The sequence below is a fragment of the Triturus cristatus genome, chromosome 9 (genome assembly GCF_964204655.1).
Source record: "Triturus cristatus chromosome 9, aTriCri1.1, whole genome shotgun sequence".
Classification (NCBI taxonomy): domain Eukaryota; kingdom Metazoa; phylum Chordata; class Amphibia; order Caudata; family Salamandridae; genus Triturus; species Triturus cristatus.
The window spans coordinates 741,406,014-741,426,821 of NC_140592.1; the positions used below are offsets into that span (position 1 = coordinate 741,406,014).

At 44.6% G+C, this 20,808-nt stretch overlaps 1 protein-coding gene and 1 long non-coding RNA gene across 6 annotated transcripts in view; one reads left to right on the top strand and one right to left on the bottom strand.

The window, feature by feature from the left end:
- Window positions 1-20,808, top strand: part of LOC146798697 (nuclear RNA export factor 1-like) — an 801,269-nt gene that overhangs the window by 256,133 nt on the left and 524,328 nt on the right. For all 5 annotated transcript variants that reach the window (XM_085626008.1, XM_085626009.1, XM_085626012.1 and 2 more), the window contains exons 6-7: window positions 7,792-7,890; window positions 8,058-8,127. In XM_085626008.1, coding sequence (XP_085482134.1) covers window positions 7,792-7,890; window positions 8,058-8,127 — 169 coding nt within the window. The remainder of the gene's footprint in view (window positions 1-7,791; window positions 7,891-8,057; window positions 8,128-20,808) is intronic.
- The window catches only part of LOC146798698 (uncharacterized), a 103,133-nt gene continuing 91,064 nt past the window's right edge, over window positions 8,740-20,808 (bottom strand). Inside the window, exons 2-3 of the long non-coding RNA XR_014968750.1 lie at window positions 9,539-9,636; window positions 8,740-8,873 (exon numbers count right to left, since the gene is read on the bottom strand). This is a non-coding gene — a long non-coding RNA (uncharacterized LOC146798698). The remainder of the gene's footprint in view (window positions 8,874-9,538; window positions 9,637-20,808) is intronic.

A 20,808-nucleotide genomic window follows, 5' to 3' on the forward strand; every position in this document is an offset into this window, starting at 1 on the left:
ATTAAAAGATACTTTACGAATAGGATCATTCTCGCCAGGTAATACTCTGCTGGATAATGGTAAGCTATCAGTTTCCCTTACAGTGTGGAGATTATCGAGCGTTTTGACTTCTTTCTCCAAACTCTGGCCTTCTGACGGTCGTTTTATTATTTCCTTATTCAAATTTGGCTTATTAGGCTTATTGGGCTTATGTGACTCCTTATCTTTCATGCAGTCCCTTACCTCTACAACTCTACTGTGTATATTTTGGTCTAGGCCTGTGGCACAAGTTATTTTGTTTTTTATGTTTGGAAAATGGTTATTTAAAACCAAATCTGTTGAAAAAGCCACATCTTTCTGTAATGATTTAATTTCAGACAAAAGTTGTTTTTCGATATTATCTCATTTGCTATGGAATTTTTTTAACAACTTTTCATAGTCATCGTCATGTTCCCCCTGACTGTCCTTATTACATTCACACTTTTTGCGAGCAGATTTAATAACCCCCTCTTCTTCTTATGTTTATGTTTTACTGTAGAAGTAGAAGTAGGAAAAGAAATAAGCTTTTTTACATGCCCCTCATCCTGCTCTTTCGAATATGGAATGATAACCGTTACTAATTGGTTCTTTTTTTTTTTTGCCCGGTGGGGATATTAGTGATATATCATTAGACAGTGTTGAAATCTCTAATGTCGAGGTGAATACACAAGGGTTAGGATGTCCATGCATTTGTCCATGCGAATTTACAAGATCAGAATCAGTCCTTCTGGCACCTCCAATCTCCTTTTCCTTTTCACCCTTCTCATGTGTACCAGTTCGTATTAATGCCTCACTTTCTAATGCATTGTCCCTTATCACGACGTTTAATGCAGATTTGGTAGCCGCCAGTTGTTCCTCCACTTGCACAATTTCACGGTCAGTGATGCCCACAGCACTTTTTAAATAGTTTGTAATCGGGGCAGTTTTTGGAGGTAACTTTCCACCTAGCGTAGTTAACTTCCTTTTGCCCATGTTAAATGAGGATAGGGATAATCACACAAACAAAAAACAGAGGGCTTGGCTTCTTACCGTTGTCTTTGATTATACAATCACGGGATCACGGGGGATGGCCCTGCCCTGTCATGTCCTGACGCGGACGGGCGCGCCCTTGGCCCGGGCTTTGCCAGGGCACGCCCGTGCGGGTCCCGCGCTGCGGGAGGGCTGCTCGGCTGACATTGCGCCTCCAGGCGCCGCGATGACATCCCAAGCAAGCGTCAGGCAGTGCCTGCTGGGGATTGTAGTTTGCCACAATTGCCGTTGCCCTCACGGCGGGATCTGCCAGTATGCCCTTGAGCCGTTCCCCTCACGGCTGGAGTCCTGCTGGTGACAGGAAAATGAGAAAGGGAAAATGAGAAGCCGTTCCTCTCATGGCACTGGATTCAAGGCAGGTGAGCACGTCCCGTGCTGCGGGAGGGCTGCTCGGCTGATATTGCGCCTCCAGGCGCCGCGATGACGTCCCCAGCAAGTGTCAAAACAAAACAACAATGTCTCAACCAGTAATCATTAAAGAGGCAATTACAGTAAGTGCATAAGTCACTGAGGGAGGGAAAATAGGAGACCAAGATAAGAGAAAAAGGTTATTATTAAGCAAGTAGTTATAACAGCACTCCATTACAAATGGATTAAAGTAACTAAAAAACAACAACCAATTGTGCACTGACCGTGCTCGGTGTAAGTGAAAAGTGCAGTGACACAAGTGATATGTACACAGCGTGAAGCGGCGCAAAACAATAACGTCAGACAATAATCAGGATCAAATAATATAAATTGAAATAATACAACAGATAATTTGTTTTTAAGTATTTTCTAAAATGATCCTGTGGTGGCCATAGATTACACTGTAATGTCATGTGTTGTTTTGTTATCATACTTTTCCCGGTGTCAACTGGGTTAACGGGTTTAGTCCTGTTCCACATTCCCCCAACAAGTGTCAAGCAGTGCCAGCTGGGGATTGTAGTTTGCCGCAATTGTCGTTGCCCTCATGGTGGGATCTGCCGGTATGCCCTTGAGCCGTTCCCCTCACGGCTTGAGTCCTTAAAGGTTGTGGTGCAGCTCCCCCCAGGTCACCTAGTCTGTCTCTGGAAACCACCAAGCTTCTCGAATGATGTACTGAAAAAAGCTTTCTTCCTGCATGCCGTCAAAAAACAACACACACTTTACCAATGCTTAAGGGGATGCTCAAGCAAGCAGATGAGGTTTTCAAAGACCCTGTCTGGGCAAGAATAATCACGCCCAGGGTTGAGAAAAAAAATAAACCAGCACCTACTGACCCTGCTTACATCAAAGGTCAACTGCCCTTAGACTCTTTGGTGGTCTCTAATGCTTGTAAAAGAGCAAATTCACAAATAGCAGGTGAGGCCCCTCCTCCTGATAAAGAGTCCAAGTTAATTGATGCATCTGGTAAAAGGGTAGCTTCTCAGGCAGCTAATCACTGGCACATTGCCAATGCTTAGGCTTTGCTAGCCAGATATGATAGAGCTCGTTATGATGAGTTGGAAAAACTTATCCAATATCTGCCTGATGAGCATAAAGCTAAGGCAAATGATCTCATACAAGTAGGAAAACTCATTACCAATACCTCCATCTTTTGTGCATTAGATGCAGCAGACACAGCAGCACGTGCAGTAAACACAAGCGTGTTGCTACACAGACACGCATGGTTAAGAATATCAGGTTTCAAACCTGAGGTATAGCCCTCTATTCTTAATCAACCTTTTGACAAGGAACACCTATTTGGCCTAGCAGTTGACACCTCGCTGGAAAAAATAAAAAAGGATACTGAGGTCACAAAGTCCACGGGGGCTTTACAATTACCTGCTAGTAGAGGTTCCTTTTGCCACTCCTTTTACAGGGGTGGTTCCAAAACTGTTATCACAGAAAATCCCTCCTCCTCTTACAAGGGCAACAATCAATCGCCCTCATCAAGTGGATATTTTAGAGGAGGTTTTAGAGGAAACAATGGTAAGGGAAGAGGAAGAGGCAACTCCACCCACTAATAATAAACAGTGACTTGCTTCCACTACCCTCCGATCATTACACTCCTGTCGGGGGACGTCTTTCTCAATTTCTCCCTGTCTGTAACACCATCACCTCAGACAAATGGGCTCTACAAATTATCCAATATGGTTACTGCCTGGAACTTACAGACACTCTCCCAAACATTATTCCAAGATCACATGCAATGTCACAGGAACATCTCACCCTTCTAAAAAACAGAGGTACAATCTCTGTTAGAAAAAGGAGCAACAGAGCCAGTCCCATTAGAACATCAAGGAACCAGGTTATACTCCCTATACTTCCTAATTCCCAATAAGGACAGATCTCTTAGGCCTATACTGGACCTCCGAGAACTCAATCTATGCATTCAATCAGACCACTTTCACATGATCACTCTACAACAAGTACTTCCACTCCGTCAACATAGCGACTTCCTTTCCACTCTGGACTTGAAGGACACCTATTTCCATATCCCAATACATCCTGCTTATCGCAAATACCTAAGGTTCGTGGTAGCAGGACAGCATTATCAGTTCAAGGTTGCCCCCATTTGGAGTAACAAGTGCACCCAGAGTTTTCAACAAGCTCACCTTCGAAGACAACACATTCACGTCTTCCCATATCTGGACGACTGGCTCATAAAAGCCAGCTCGCAAAAAAGCTGTCTCCGTCACACTACATACACAAATACAGAACAGTGCAGTTGCTCCACGATCTTGGATTCACTGTAAACCTGTCCAAGTCTCATCTACAGCCATCCAACACACGTGTATCTGGGAGCCACAATAGATGCACAAAAGGCTTTGGCCCACCCCAATCCGACTAGAATCCGTAACATGCAGGCTCTGCTCTGCTAGTTTCAGCCTCATCATCATTACTAGCTCGAGTGTTCATGCAGTTACTAGGTATGATGGCATCTTGCCTACTAATAGTCCCTTACGCAAGACTTCACATGCGTCCGCTTCAAGAGTGCTTGGCACGTCAGTGGAACCAGGCTCAGGGTCGGTTATCAGATCTAGTGTTGGTGGACGGCCGCACCCATCGCTCTCTGCAGTGGTGGAATACACAAAACCTTTCAAAAGGTCGGCCCTTCATCGACCCGGTTCCACAGACAGTGCTAACATCAGGCGCGTTGCTCACTGGTTCAGGAGTTCATCTCCAAACACATACAATTCAGGACATGTGGAGCCTGCAGCAAAACAGCTCCACATAAACCATCTAGGGCTGCTATCAATTTTTCTAGCGCTCAAAGCGTTTCAAGTTAATTTGTAGGCAAAGCTGTCCTGATCCATACAGACAATATGACAGCAATATACTACATACAAAAACAATGGGGTACACACTCTCTCCAGCTGTCACAACTAGCACAGACCATCCGGAGATGGACCACACATCACAGAATGTTTCTCCGGCAGAACACCTTCCAGGAGTAAACAATCAGATTGCAGATCTGCTCAGTCGTCAAAGACAACAGATCCACAAATGGGAACTCCACCCTCAAGTTCTCCTCCCATTCTTTCAAATGTGGGGCTTTCCAGACATAGATCTGTTCTCCACAAACCTAAACGCAAAATGCCCAAACTTAGCATCCAGACATCCACAACCATTGTCCTAGGGCAATGCACTATGGATGAATTGGTCAGGGATATTTGCCTACCCTTTTCCGCCTCTCCCACTCATTCCATTAGTTGTTCGGAAGTTTAGAGAGGCGTCCCTGACATTAATCCTAGTTGCTCCCACATGGGCTCGACAACCCTGGTTCCCCACCCTGTTGGAGCTCTCAGTAGTTCCTCACCAAAAACTACACCTCACTCCCAATATGCTCACTCAGAGCCATGGAGAAATAAGACATCCAGATCCCAGCCATCTCAACCTTGCGATGTGGCACCTGAAATCTTAGAGTTTGGCTACCTTAATCTTCCGCCAGACTGTATAGATATTATCAAAGAGGCTGGACGTCTTACCACAAGAGCCTGCTATGCAGAAAAGTGGAAGCGATTTGTTATATACTGCAATACCAATCAAATAGTTCCACCTTGGTGCTTCAGTTCAAAACATCATTTGTTATTTACTACATCCACAGCGTTCCAATTTAGCGTACTCTTCCATGCGCTTACATCTTGCTGCAATAGCTGCATACCTACAGAACGGACAACACCTGTCTCTTTTTAGAGTGCCTGTCATCAAAGCATTTATGGAGGCACTTAGAAGAATCATTCCTCCAAGACTTCCACCTGCTCCAGTGTGGAATCTAAACATTGTCCACCCTTTGAACCATTGCATAAATGTGAAATAAAATTTCTTACTTGTAAGGTAGCTTTCCTTATAGCTATCGCATCTCTGAGGAGAGTGGGTGAGCTTCAGGCACTAACCATACAAGAACCATTCTTACAAATACATCAAAACAAAGTGTTTCTGTGGACCAACCCTAAATTTCTACCAAAAGTAATTTCTGCCTTTCATATCGACCAATCTGTTGAGTTGCCTGTGTTCTCCTCTCAACCAGATTCTGTGGCAGAATGTGCTTTACACACTTAAGGTGTTAAAAGAGCTATTCTTTACTATATAGAAAGGACAAAACCTTTCCGCAAAACAACCATTTGTCATTTTTGCTCCACCACATAAAGGCAATCCAATATCAAAATCAGGCATTGCAAGGTGGATAGTCAAATGCATTCAGATATGCTATGCAAAAGCAAAAAGAACTTTATCAGTTCCCCTTAGATCACACTCCACTTTCAAACTAGGGGCTTCTAAGGAATGTCTAGGAAACATACCCATATATGATATCTGCAATGCTGCAACATGGTCTACACCTCACACATTCACAAAACACTATTGTGTAGATGTGTTAGCAAGACAGCAAGCTAGTGTGGGCCAAGCAGTTTTACGCACACTATTTCAAACCACTGCAACAGCTACAGGTTAGCCACTGCTTTGGGAGATAACTGCTTTGCAGTCTATGTACAGCATGTGAACTACAGCTCATGTGCCTCGAACGGAAAATGCTACTTACCCAGTATGCATCGGTTCTTGGCATGTAGAGCTGTAGAGTCACATGTGCCCACCTGCCTCCCCGGGTACCTATACCTGTTGCCGTTACATCTTACTTAGATACATAGATACATGGACATCTCTTACTGCTCTTACTAACTCCATCATCACCCTCTGCAGCAAACAATCTAACAATGGAGTCAGTGCCCATGCGCATCGAAAGGATGAGTCTCCTACCTTGTGACTGGAAAAGACATATTCGAACAAAAACAAAGTGCAACCATCCGGACCCAGCACTAGATGGCGGGCTATGCACAGCATGTGACTCTACAGCTCTACATGCCAAGGACAGATACATACTGGGTAGGTGCCCTTTTCCTATCTTCACATCCTAAAATATAACAAGCTTCTTAAACAAACAAAAAAACTCTCACAAACTTCACCTAGATTTAAAAAAACGTATCACAGCATTCCTAAACCGGAAGAAAGTGCTGTTCAACAAAAGGCCCTCAATCATGCGTATACCTTATACTCATGATGCCCTTCGATCCAGAATTGTCTTCTTGTGTAGTTTCCTATCCATTACTGCAAAATAAAACTTAAAGCGATAGACCATGAAGTGAATTGTTGCAATTTATAATTTTAAAATTGACAAGGTGATGGATGGAATGCTTGAATTAATCTCAGCCACTGACAATTACCCAGGGTCGCATATCTATCCATCGTTTTTCGCCCTTCATGCTACCTCAGTTTGGAACCAGCTATATGCATATGCAAATTGCCTTTGTTCGGTTCATGGAAGACCTGGCTTGGCAGTTCGGGTTGGATTGTTCCCGTGAGGAGCAGGGTCAAGACTGATTTACATATGGCTTAGTCCAGACTGAGGTTGCGTGGTGGTAACAAAATGATGGATTGAGATGGGGCTCGAGCGATTGCCAGTGTCTGATATTAATTCAAGCATTTCATGCATCACCTTGTTGTTTTTCCATTTTATAATTCCACATCGTCATACGGAATTTCCAATAGGACATTTCCCGCGACTGGTACCATGTATAAATCACTTAACTAAACATTTGATAAACTTTTACAAAAAAACTCTTGCAATCTTGTCCTCCATTTAGTCCACCAGGATTCACTGTTACAAATCTATCCAAAACTACTTGCATTGTTAAACCGGTTTCATATCACCGCCTCTAAAGTGTGGATCCTACTTTGCTTAAGTATCTAAAAACATAACTGAGCAGCATTAGCGTACACTTCAAAATAGTGCCTAGCTGCATTTGATGTGGAATATATATCTAACTTGTGTTTCATTTGAATGTTCATACTTCTGGAGGTCTGTCCTAGATAACCTTTATGCCAGTGTATTTCAAACAATTAATATCATTCTTTAAATGTCTTAACAATGCTACCTTACCAGTCCATGAATGTACATAAGTTCGATATCCTACATCAAGTGCTGAAACAGTCTACCACATGTTTATAACCTACCATTACTAAAGCTCTTCAGCCAAACGTTTTCCTATTTGTCCTTGTAATCAAGGCATTGTAAAGAGCATGACACCATACTACTCTAAAATGTTTGTCCTGTTTACTACACTTTCCACATCCTTTCCAGTAAACGCCTTTGCTCATCCTCACACTGCCCTGGCTAACACCTTTTTTACTCCTTAGCGACTGCTGTTCCACCTTAGCAATGCAATTTTTGATCTATTCATGTGTTTACATTCCCTGCCGTATTATGACATTAGCAACTTGAAATTGTTTGTTCCCTTCTTTTAGATGGCCCTATTAGTGGATCCTTGTAAACCACCAAGACGTAAACTGAAAATATTCAGAGACTTCAGAGAATTGGTGGACGAAGATATTGTGCACCTAAAGGTGAGCCAATTCAGCCTGTGTGTTTGTTGAAAAGGAGTGTCTTCTTGAAGTATGGTCACATGAAGTGCTTACTAAGGTACTTTGCCACTCCTATTGTTGCTACTCGGATTTTCTGGGGAATCTTAGTAGTAAGGATCTTTATTCCAGTTGATTCTCTTGTCTTCCAGCTCTGCATGAGAAGACGGTATGATGGAGCATTGCAAACATTGGATCTGAAGAATATCTGCAATGATACAGGTACTACAAAATGATTGTTTGTTGGAGTGAACTTTCTCTAGCAAGTTTGGAAGAGGCACATGTTTGAAACAGTGTTGGATCCTGATATCTTGGTGTATTGCTTGATCTCATAACTGATCTGTGAATTGTAGGGGTGGGGTTTATCAAAAAAGTGTTAATTCGCTAACACGTTTGACATTGTACGATTTTGAATTCACACAAGATTTGGCAGTGACTATCAAGGATTAGTTTTCTATAGGTTTGGCAAGTTTAGTACCAATCCATAAACTGGGAGGGGGAAGGGACGTAGTTAAGTTTTGAGTTCAATACAATTTTCACTTGCTTATCATTTTGGTGCTGTTTGGTAGATCTGTCGCAAGTGTCACAAATAGTTAGCAAGTGATATTCAGTGTAAGTTTGAGTTTCATTAAGATCCTATGGCTGGGGGAGAGGAAGACCTCAATATTTTTTATTTACTCCAAAACCCAAACTAAACAGAGCGACGGACTAGTTGGTTAGCACCTCACTTTATTACTGCAATTTAGTCTTTGATAATTGTGCACAAACCATCCAGCACTTGTCGCCCTTTAGTGCCACCGAATACAGATTTCGATTTTTGATGAAGGCAAGGAGGTGCACCAAGAAAGTAGATTAAGTCCATAATAATTTCTTCAAGAAAGTTCTTCATTCAAAAGTTCATGCTCATTCAAAGAACAACCAGCCAACTTGTTTTGTTCCCAAAATGAAATCGTGAAACTTTGTCAGGGCTGTAACAAATAACATAAAAGACATGAAATAGCTGATGGGCATAACTGATGATATAAAAAAACTCATTATCACTACCATCAAATATTGACATGTGAATTAAATCACTTCCCTAAATTACATATAAAAAAGCACAAAGGACACAAAACAACATAACTAATAACCAAACAAAGATTTTTTTGTTTTGTATGAAACAAGGATAAATACACAATGTGAGTAACAAAAACACAACTACATGAAGACTGACATGATAGAGACATATTAACAAAAACACCTACATGAAAACAGGATGAGCAAAGACCTATTTGCAGAACTCTTTAGCAAAAAACAGTTTGCAAGTGTTATCCCTTTGTTTGACAAATAAATGGTTAATTTACGTGAGTAAGTTGTATTAAAAACTGGCGTGTTTATCTCATCCATTAGAGACACTAAATACAATCCAAATTTCACCCTAAACCGTGGTGAAAGTGATAGTTTAAAAGTATTACAGGGATTTAATAACTTATTTGATGAGTATGAAAACCAATTTAGAATAGCGTTAAGAGAAAGACAGAGAATAATAGAGATAAATTGCGGAAAAAGACAGATGCTACAGGAAAGCTAATCAATGGAGTTTATTCCTGAGAGGCTAAAAACAGCTAAATCAAATGATAATCTGAACTCTCACCTCTATAATGTAAAGTTCTGGTACGCCGTAAGGATACATCTTAAATCTCATTGCCGCCTTATGATAGAGGTAAGTTTCAGGTTTTTACAGCTTGTCACCTGGTATGAAAAATTATTTAAAAATGTATGATTAGAGTAATTATAAGGTTTATTTTAAAACCACTGTGTAATTCCTATACCCATAGACGTAAAACTCGTACTTCTTTAGGCCACATCTGTGTCATGTGTAACTAACAACTATGTTATAACTACCCTATAACTACCATAGATCCGAGTTCTCCCAGGACCCATAAACAATAGTTATCTAAGGACATTCATCCTTCCTGATTTGATTCCCCATGCTATGTAAAGCAACTTGTCCCCTCCATTTACCGAATTATGGTAACTTTGATTAAAATCCTAAGAATTGCTTTGCTTATTGTGGTCCCCAGCTACACTGCACAATGACACATGAAATCTGCCGAGTTTGGATCTTCAACATAGTTTGGCCGCATTGCCAATTCTCTAGTTCGTTGCTATACCTACCAATTTCTAGCATGCCTTTCAGTGATTTATCTAAGTTAATGCTTGCCACGATACCCTTCCTCTTCACACACTTAAGCGAGGGAGTTTAAACTGTATCTGAAAGCTCAGAATATCCTACCATAATAAGCGTTTTCAAGCAAGTCTTAAAAACAGCATTTACAGGTGATGCTGACCCCGTAGCCCCACTCTAGATAAATCACGTATTGCGCTCAAATGCGACAGTTAAAAAACCTTGCAAAATAATCAGATTGTCTCAATTCTCCTTCCGTGGTTCCGTGTAGTTTTGAAAAATGCGCCGTACTGACATGTTTAAATACTCCTAACTAACAACAGGTGATAATATGTGATGTCATATATCACCTGACGCACCGTTGGTTTCACCTCCTAGTGTATTGCCAGCTATCGATAATAGGTTCGGCCATCTTTGAATGGCGCCAGTGGCACTTTAAACCAAGAAACCCCGATTCATAATTATTACATCAGTGGAATGCTGCATGATCCAGCTTACAAAAACGAACTTTTTACAAAAATCTACCTACAATCCAAACGTATGTGTGAGAAGCTGGGTTTCTGTTGCAGTAACCCCCCCCCCCCACTTTTTGCCAAACTACTGATGCACTTTGACTTGATGTGCCCTGGGTCCCTGCCAATCAGGTTCCCAGGACCTGTGTTCTGTCTCCAAAACTGTACCCTGTAAGCCCAATTGGCACTCTCTAGGCACAGGTCAGCCCCTGGTAAACGATACCACAGGTACCCAGGGCACTGTGACCAGGGAAGACCTCTTAGGGCTGCAGCACTTATTGTGCCACCCTTAGAGGTCCTGTACCTTTACACTCACACAATGCCTTTGCAGGTAGCGTGTTTTGGTGCAGAACAAAGTGAGGAGTCGCCATGGCACACATCCCTGTGTACCATGCCTACAATCCACTGCCCTGGCATGGATCAGTCACCCCTCTAGCTGGGTGCACTATACCAGAGGTGAGGGTACAGGTGCATGAGTCCTGTACCCCTACAATGTCTAAGTCCATTCTTAGACATTGTAAGTGCAGTGCTGCCATTAAGAGTATATGGTGCTGGGAGTTTATCATTACGAACTCCACAATACCATAATGGCTGCACTGAAAACTGAGAAGCTTGGTATCAAACGTCTCAGGACATTAAACCCGCACTGATGCCAGTGTGGGATTTAATGAAAAATGCACTCAGAGGGCATCTTAGAGATGCCTCCCTAAAAAAACGACCAGCCTCTGGCGGGTTCCCTGACTGGGACACACCAGCCTGCCACAGTGAGACATGTTTCTGGACCCCTAGGGTGGGAGCCTTCGCTCCCTGAGCCCAGAAACAAAGCCTTTCCTGGGCAAGGTGTTCACAATTTCCCCAGGCCAGGAACAGCCATCTCTGGCAGGGAAGCTTCAAAGGCCTTGCAGCCTTTGTAATGCTACCCCCCAGCCTCTCCTGCTATCAAAAGCAGGCCCCCTTCCTGTCTCCCCTCCTTTTCGGCGGGAAGACAGGAAGGAAAAATTAGCCAGCCCAGAAGGTGTGCCCACCTCTGTCAACTCCACCCCTCAGGTGGGGGAGGCGAGGTGAAGCCGACTCTTCAGTGCCTGCCATCTTGCAGATGGCATGCACTCCCCAATCAGGATTAGGGATTGTGGTCACACTCCCATGTGCCAGCAACCTCAAAAACCCTGGAGGACCTGCCTGCCTTCAACCACAAAGACTGTGTCTCCCGTGAACACCGGATTTGTGAACCTCTGGCTGCGTCCGTAAACCGCGAATCCCCCCCCACTCTGCACCCACCGTCCACGGCCCGAGCTCGAGTGGGCAAACACCACGAGGAGGTCTCCCTGGTGATCTTGACCCGAGATCCAGTGATCCCTGACCTGCCTCAAGCCTCCAGCTGATGCCTGCAGCCTAAATCCAGAAAGTCCCCCCAACCGCTACCCAGGAGTTGGTAAGAAGATCCGGCCCTAAAAGGTACCCATGCACCCAACGCCCCACGGCCTTGGGTGGCCCAACTGACTGTGCCTAGCCCACCCCCAACATACTTCTCAAAATGGTGGTCGCACCCAGAAGACCTTCGTCCCCGAGCCTGCAGTGCTTTTGCAAACCGGAGATTCCCCATTGAAAGCTACAGGGCTTCCAATGCCAAAACAGCACTCTCCACCCGGCCGCCTCAGTGCTGCTGAGGGTGCATCTTTTGTGCTGGCCTAAAGCCCCAATTGTCCTTAGCTTAAGTCCAGGAGCTTTGCTCCCGCAACCAAGTGGCCTTCTCGTCAGCAGCCACCAACCAGAGGCCTCCTATCCCCCATTGGATAACATTGGGCCTCAGCGCTCTGCACTCAGCCGCCCTAGTGCCACTGAGGGTGTAACAAGAGTGCATCCTTGACCCTGGGGGACCCCTGAGTCTACCCCCAGAATACCAACTCCCACAACAAAGTACTTACCTTTGAACCGTTAACACTATTTTCCTCCTTAGGATAACATTAGGTACTAACAAAAACGATTTTTCTTACCTGCTTACAGGAAATGTCCCAGTGTAGTATCCAGGTTTACTACACTGTGTAAGAAAAGTATTCTCAAAAGTAACTTACCTGTAATTTTACTAAAACGCTCATTCAAGGTATATGTACTGTATTTACAAAGCATTGCATTTCTCAGTGGCAATACTGTAAGTCAAAACAAAGTGCATATCCAATTACAATTCAAACTGTATTACAACTGTATATTTACTGCAAAGTATTTATCAGTTACCTGTGCCAGGCTTGCTTGGTTTTAGGAAATAAAATAACTAAAAGAATATTTTTATACAAAAACAATTCGTCTGAAGTTTAGTCTTTGAGTGTGTGAATTTATTTGCTGACTGAGTGTGTACAACAAATGCTTAACACTGCCCTCTGATGTAGCCTTACTGCTCAACCACACTACCACAAATAGAGAGTAAGGTGCTATCTAGCTTTACCTCTTCCTACCTATGGGGTTCCACTGGACTCTGTGCACACTATACCTCATTTGGTTATAGTATATACAGAGCTAGCTTCCCACATATGCCACAATGCTTGGTTAGTGTCATTTCAATCCAAAAAACCGCAGCGCATAACTATTACATCAGCGTAGTGCAGCATGATACTGCTTTTAAAAACTATCTGTTAAAAAAACTTTTAATAACCCAAACGTACGGCCACATTTTAATGGAGCTAGTTTCAATAACCAACCGTGTCTCATAATTTACTCATCAGTATAATGTGGCATCATTCTGCTTTAAAGAGCGATCTATTTGTAAATATATTCTTATATTTAAATGCGGCTTGTTTAGACAACCAACGTGGACTAATATCATCGGCCATATTTAAGTGAAACGTGTGAGCCAATGCCCACTGCCACACCGAACTGTCCGGCCATCTCGGAGTAGAATGGATTTGGCTATAACCAAACGCGTCTAAGAGTTTCTGCCAAATTTAAACAAAGCATGTGGACCATTGCTGGCTACCATGACATGACTGCTATCCAGTTTATCGTGGGTCACGCCAATTTAAGAGGCATAGATGGATATTATGTCATTGTTTAAAACAATGTAACCCAATTGGATGAACAGAAAAAAGGGTATCGAACAACAATGTCCGGCCATCTTTGAGTATGGCAAATATAGCTACAGCCAAACTAGGCTGACTGTTATAGCCCAATTGCTTAAAAAATAAAAAAAGGTAACAAACCACATTGTCCGGCAATCTTAAAGTGTGGCAAATATAGCTACAGGCAAACTGGGCTGACTGTTTTATCCATCCGTATGTGAGGCTGCAAAAGCCTAATTCAGATATTTGTCAAATACGCCTATTTTGGCATTTGGAGTTAGCGCCGTAGGGTAAACAGAGGAAAACAACATGTTCGAGACATGTGAGCTGTAGATCACATGCTTTGCATAGCCTGCCATCTAGTGTTGGGGCCGGATGTTTGCACTTTGTTTTTGTTCGAAGAAGTCTTTTCCAGTCACGAGGTAGGTGACTCCTTCTGTCGGTGATAGTGCTCATGGGCATCGATTCATCGACTCCATTGTTAGATTGAGTTCGGATGTGAATTGCGGCACTCTGGTTCAATGCCGTTTTTCGGGTTCCCTTAATGTGCAATCCACTGCCCTCGATGGTATTGTTTCTCAATCGCGTTTCCCAATTCTCCACGTATCGTTTTGAGTCAAAGTCTTCGATCAGAAGATTCGTGGAAGGCCTTTGGGCCTACCCACGTAGGGCTCGCTAGCAGTCGATGGAATGTACTCCATTCAAACTCTGTCCCGGCTGTTGCGCTAAGTTTCCGCTCACCGACTTGCATGAAGTGTACAATCTCTGTCCACCCAGGGAACACAACGAAGAAGACTGCGACTCGTGCCGATCGTTTCGATCAAAGAAGGCGCTCTGTGGCCGTCGGGCTCGACGTCATGAAATGCACCAACAAAGCGGCTCCGCAGCGGACATCTTCGGTGAAGATTCCGACCAGGAAGAATTCTACACACAAGGAGCTCCGACATGGAAGAAGAAGAGCAAGTGACACCGGGTCAGCGTACCGTGAGTACACACACCCCCCTGCCTCAACACTTGTCGACGAAAATGTCGCCGGTCATTCCTCTGCCCTCGGGCCAAGGTCGGCACCGAGAAGTGGTTTTGGACGCCCCGCCCTCTGGCTTGGCAACGAAACACAAAGCCTTCTGTCTTGGGATCGAGTCAACCCCATGCTGATGCCGAACCAAAACCTTCGAAATCGAAGCATGTCGTTGTGGCCATTCCCATGCTACTGAAGAGTAAATCTTCGGAGCTGAAACTTTCGATGTGGAAAAGTACTGTTCCATCCAAAGAGCCTTGTTTAGACATTCCACCTGCAAACACAAATCCAAAACAGAAAGAACTGGTTATCCATCCAGATACTGGACATAAGCATGTGAAACTGCTAGAGAACAGGAAAATGGGCTTACAAGAGGACTACCACATTCCTTTGAAACGCAAGAATGTAGGTACTAACCCTTCTCCTCCTCCAATTACACCTCCTTTACCCATTGACCCAAATTTGCTCATCACACCCACAAATTCTCCACAATCTCAATCACCTAACCCACAAGATGAAGGGGATGGGGCTAGGCCACAGGACGTCAATGACCCCTGGGAGGACTATAATAAAAATCAGATCACTTACAATGATCGGATCATTACCCCTCCAATCCCTCACCACCTGATGACAATATAGGGTATATAGAGCTACTTAACAGGGCTGCTCAATACCATGGGGTGGAATTACACAAAGAGGCTCTTGAAGAGGATGTTCTATTTGAGAAATTACGTTCCTCTCAGAGATCAACACAGACACTACCCATGCTTAAGGAAATGCTTAAACATACTGACAAAATATTTAAAGACCATGTGCGGGCAAGAATTATCACACCCAGAATTGAGAAACAGTATAAGCCAGCACCTACTGACCCTACTTACATCAAGGGTCAACTTCCATTAGACTCCCTTGTAGCCTCCAACGCTCGCAAAAGAGCAAACTCACAAACTACAGGAGATGCCCCTCCTCCTGATAAGGAGTCAAAATTAATTGATGCATCGGGCAAAAGAATAGCATCCCAAGCAGCCAGTCAGTGGCGAATTGCAAATGCGCAAGCTCTCTTAGCTCGCTACGACAGAGCTCATTGTGATGAGCTAGAAAAGTTAATGCAGTTTTTACCCGACAAACACAAAACCAAAGCCAATGACCTGATTCAGGAGGGATAATTAATTACCAATACTTCTATTAGGTACCCCTTAGACGCGGCAGACACAGCAGCCCGCGCAGTCAACACCAGTGTACTGCTACGCAGACCTGCTTTGCTAAGAATTTCTGGGTTCAAACCCGAGGTCCAAGCCTCTATTTTGAACCAACTCTTTGATAAAGAGCACCTCTTCGGTCCTACAGTGTACACTTCTCTAGAGAAGATGAAAAAAGATACAGAGGTTGCAAAATCCATGGGGGCTTTGCAACTTCCTTCCAATCGGAGATCATTCTGTCGCTCCTTTTACAGGGGTGGCTCTAAAACCACTTCATCAGATAATTCCTCCTCCTCTTACAAGGGCAATAATCAATCGCCCTCGTCAAGAGGTTACTTTAGGGGAGGATTTAGAGGGAACAACGGCAAGGGAAGTGGCAGAGGCAACTCAACACGCACTTCCCCTGCAAACACAAAACAGTGACTTCCCTCCTCTACCCCCCGATCTTTCTGCTCCAGTCGGGGGACATCTCTCCCAATTTCTACCCGTCTGAAATACAATCACCTCAGACAGATGGGTTCTACAAATTATCCAATATGGTTTTTGCCTGGAACTTACAGACTCTCCCCCAAACATTCCTCCAATATCACAAGAACCTCTCAACCTTCTCAAACAAGAAGTTCTCTCTCTGTTACAAAAAGGAGCTATAGAACCAGTCCCATTACAATATCAAGGGGCTGGTGTATACTCCCTGTACTTCTTAATTCCCCAAAAAGACATCTCTATCTGGCCTATACTAGACCTCAAACTATATATCCAATCGGATCACTTTCATATGGTGACACTCCAACAAGTACTCCCGCACCTTCAGCAAGGTGACTTTCTGTCCATTTTGGATTTAAAGGACGCATACATCCACAGCCCGTTACACCCTGCTCACCACAAATGCTTCAAGTTTGTGGTAGCGGGCCAACATAATCAATTCACAGTACTCCCATTCGGAGTCACTACTGCTCCTAGGGTTTTCACTAAATACCTGGCAGTAGTCGCAGCTCATCTACGAAGACAACGCATTCCCGTCTTCCCATACTTAGACGACTGGCTCATAAAAGCCAGCTCGCAAGCATACTGTCTACAACCTACTCACACAACAGTGCAGCTGCTCCACGAACTTGGATTCACAGTAAATTTGTCCAAGTCCCAACTCCAACCCTTCAACACGCAAAAGGCTCTGTCCTATCCCAATCCGGCAAGAATCCGCAACATTCAAACTCTACTTTGCCAGTTCCAGCCTCAACACTTATTGCCAGCTCGAACGTTCATGCAGGTACGAGGAATTATGGCATCTTGCATCCTAATAGTCCCCTACGCAAGACTTCAAATGCGTCCCCTTCAGGAATGTTAAGCACGTCAGTGGAATCAGTCTCGGGGTCAGTTATCAGATCTAGTGTTGGTGGATGGCCGCATTCATCGCTCTCTGCAGTGGTGGAATCTTCAAAACCTTTCCAAAGGGCGGCCCTTCATCGACCAGATTCAACAAACCGTGCTAACAGACGCATCGCTCACTGGTTGGGGAGCTCTTCTCCAAACTCACACAATTCAGAGCATGTGAAGCCTGCAGCAAAAGTAGCTTCACATAAATCATCTAGAGCATCTAGCAATATTTCTAGCGCTCAATGCCTTTCAAGTTCCCCTGGTAGGCAAAACTGTCCTGATACGCACAGACAATATGACAGCAATGTATTACATACAGAAACAAGGTGGGGGGGCACTCTCTCCAGCTGTCACAACTAGCACATACCATCTGGAAGTGGGCAATACGTCACAAAATATATCTCCTCGCAGAACACCTTCCAGGAGCAGACAATCAAATCTCAGATCTGCTCAGCAGACAGAGACAACAGATCCACGAGTGGGAACTCCACCCTCGAGTTCTCCTCCCATTCTTTTAGACGTGGGGCTTCCCAGACATAGATCTATTTGCCACACACCAAAACGCAAAATGCCCAATCTTCACCTCCAGGTATACACACCCATTGTCCAGAGGCAATGCACTATGGATAAATTGGTCAGGGATATTTGCCTATGCTTTTCCGCCTCTCCCACTCATTCCACTAGTGGCTCGGAAGCTCAGGCAGGCGTCCCTGACACTAATCCTAGATGCTCCCACATGGGCCCGTCAACCGTGGTTGACCACTCTGTTGGAGCACTAAGTAGTTCCTTACTGACAACTACATTTTACACCCAATCTCCTCACACAGAGCCCTGGAGAGATAAGGCATCCAGATCCCAGTCATCTCAACCTTGCGATCTGGCACCTGAAGTCACAGAGTTTGGCTACCTTAATCTTCCGCCAGACTGCATGAAAATTATCAAACAGGCTAGACGTCCTACTACAAGGGCTTGCTATCAGCAAAGTGTTGTAATTTATAGTAATAACAATTAAATCAGCCCGCTTGATGCTTCAGTTCAGAAAATAATCTGCTATTTACTGCATCTACAATGGTCAAATTTAGCGTACACATCCATACGCTTACAGCTTGCTGCAATAGCCGCATACCTTCAAAATAGACAACATCTGTCTCTCTTCAAAGTGCCTGTTATGAAGGCATTTATGGAAGGACTCAAATGAGTTATTCCCCCAAGACTTCCACCTGCCCCAGTTTGGAATCTCAATCTTGTCCTCACCAGACTGATGGGTCCACCCTTTGAGCCATTGCACAAATGTGAGCTGCAATTTCTCACTTGGAAAGTTGCCTTTCCTCATAGCTATTACATAACTGAGGAGAATAGGTGGGCTTCAGGCACTAACCATAGAGGAACCATTTGTTCGAGGCATATGAGCTGCTGCAGTCACATTATTGCATTAGATCGCCGCCTAGTGTTGGGTCCGGATGTTGCACGTTGTTGTCTTGGAAGAGTCTTCGAGATCTCACGAGATAGGTGACTCCTCCCCTGGACTACATTGCGCATGGACAGCTCCTCCATCGTCAGATTGTTTTTTTCCGCCATCGGGTTCGGATGTACTTCTGCGACGCCAACTTCGACTCCGAAGTTTTTCAACTTTATTCATAGCAAATCAAAGCATCTCGACGGGATTGATCTCCGGTCGATGCCCTACAACTTTACAGGACTTTATTTCTCATATTTTCATCGACACAGGCCTCCAGGCCTATCGACGCCACGCGGGCCTCGGGCCCATGGAAAGGACCCCCTTCAAAAAATGCCCCCAGTGTGGTGCTAAATACCCACACACGGATCATCACCCGGTGTGCAACAGATGTCTATCTCCGGAGCATAAAGAAGAAGACTGCTCAGCCTGCGCACTCTTCCGTTCCAAAAAGACAATCAGCAACCGAAGGGCCCATTGACAAGCGATGCATCGACAAGCAGCAGCACCGGCACCGGACGATATCTTCGACGAGCCCTCGGATGCCGAGGAATCGGACGACCTACAGATCGTCACAGTCGAAGAATCAGACTCAGATGACCCAATCCCAGCGGGGCAGCACGTGAGTACCGATGGCCCTGTCCCAATCAACCCACATAAGGCTCCGGTCAAGACATCGCCACAAGGCCTTCGTCACGATCGAAATATCCCTTCGGAAGCCCCACCCTCGGGCCCGGTTCCGAAGATAATAGAAAAGCCTTCCGGTAGCTCGGGACCGAGCAAACCGTATCTCCCTACACCAAAAATGCCTTCGGCGCCGAGAAAAACACATACGGCACCAATTCCGGCTCCGGCGCCGAGAGACTCGACCGTTCCCAAAAACGTCAAGCCGAAGCATCTCGAGCCGAAAACGGTCGATCCCAAGAAACATATCGACCCGAAAAAGTTAATCGACCCGAAAAAGACTAACGACTCCAAAAAGGTCACCAAGCCTAAAAAACAGATCGAACCCAAGAAAACGGTCGATCCGAAAAAGGATGTCGAAGTCAAGAAAGCTCCCGAACCGAACAAAAACAAGGTTCGGGAGCCAAACAAGTCGAAGCCGAAGCCTACAAATCCTTCGACTCCCAGTAAAAAACACCAAAAATCTTCGGTGCCGAAACCACCAAATACAGAGGAGGAACTGTTTTATCCGGATCCTGTCGATCCAAAACAGAAAAGAATCATCATAGACCCTAACACAGGTCATGTGGTGCTCCACAAGAGGAAAATTCATCCTGCCTTACCCTCTCCCATTCCTCTAAAAAGGAAGGACATTGCTACTTCTCCTAATAGGCCTGTTACTCGTCCTCCTCTCTCTCCTATTCTGCCTTATGTGCCATACACACCCCCCATGCCTCCACAGCCTCATGGGGACCCAGATGAGGACATAGATAATGACCCACAGGACCCTTATGAAGATCCTGATGACACAAATCCTAACCTGGACACATGGGGAGACCCATATTCACCAGACAATAACACACCTCTTCTAGACCCCACACCATATCCTTCAAAACCATCCCCTCCTGACGACACCATTGCATTCCATCAGTTAGTAGACAGGGCTGCTAGTTTCCACGGGGTAGATATGCATGCTGACCCTATGGAAGAGGATTTCTTGCTAGACACCTTCCCAACCACAGAAAGAAGTGTACGCACATTACCCATGCTCAAAGGGGTGTTAAAACATGCACCAGAAATATTCAAAGACCCAATTAGGGCTAGAATACTCAACCCTAGACTGGAAAAGAAATATAGAGCAGCACCCTCCGACCCTACATACATCAAGGGTCAACTACAGCTGGACTCTCTAGCAGTCGCCAATGCACGAAAAAGGGTGAACTCACAAACCACTGACGATGCTGCACCACCAGAAAAAGAGTCCAAACTACTGGAGGCATCTGGGAAAAGGGTGGCTTCACAAGCAGCCAACACCTGGAGAATAGCTAACACACAAGCATTGTTAGCTAGATATGACAGGGCGCACTATGACAAATTAGAGGAGCTGCTACAACATCTCCCTGACCCATATAAACAACAGGCAAATGATCTTATCCAAGAAGGAAAGTTCATCACTAATGCCTC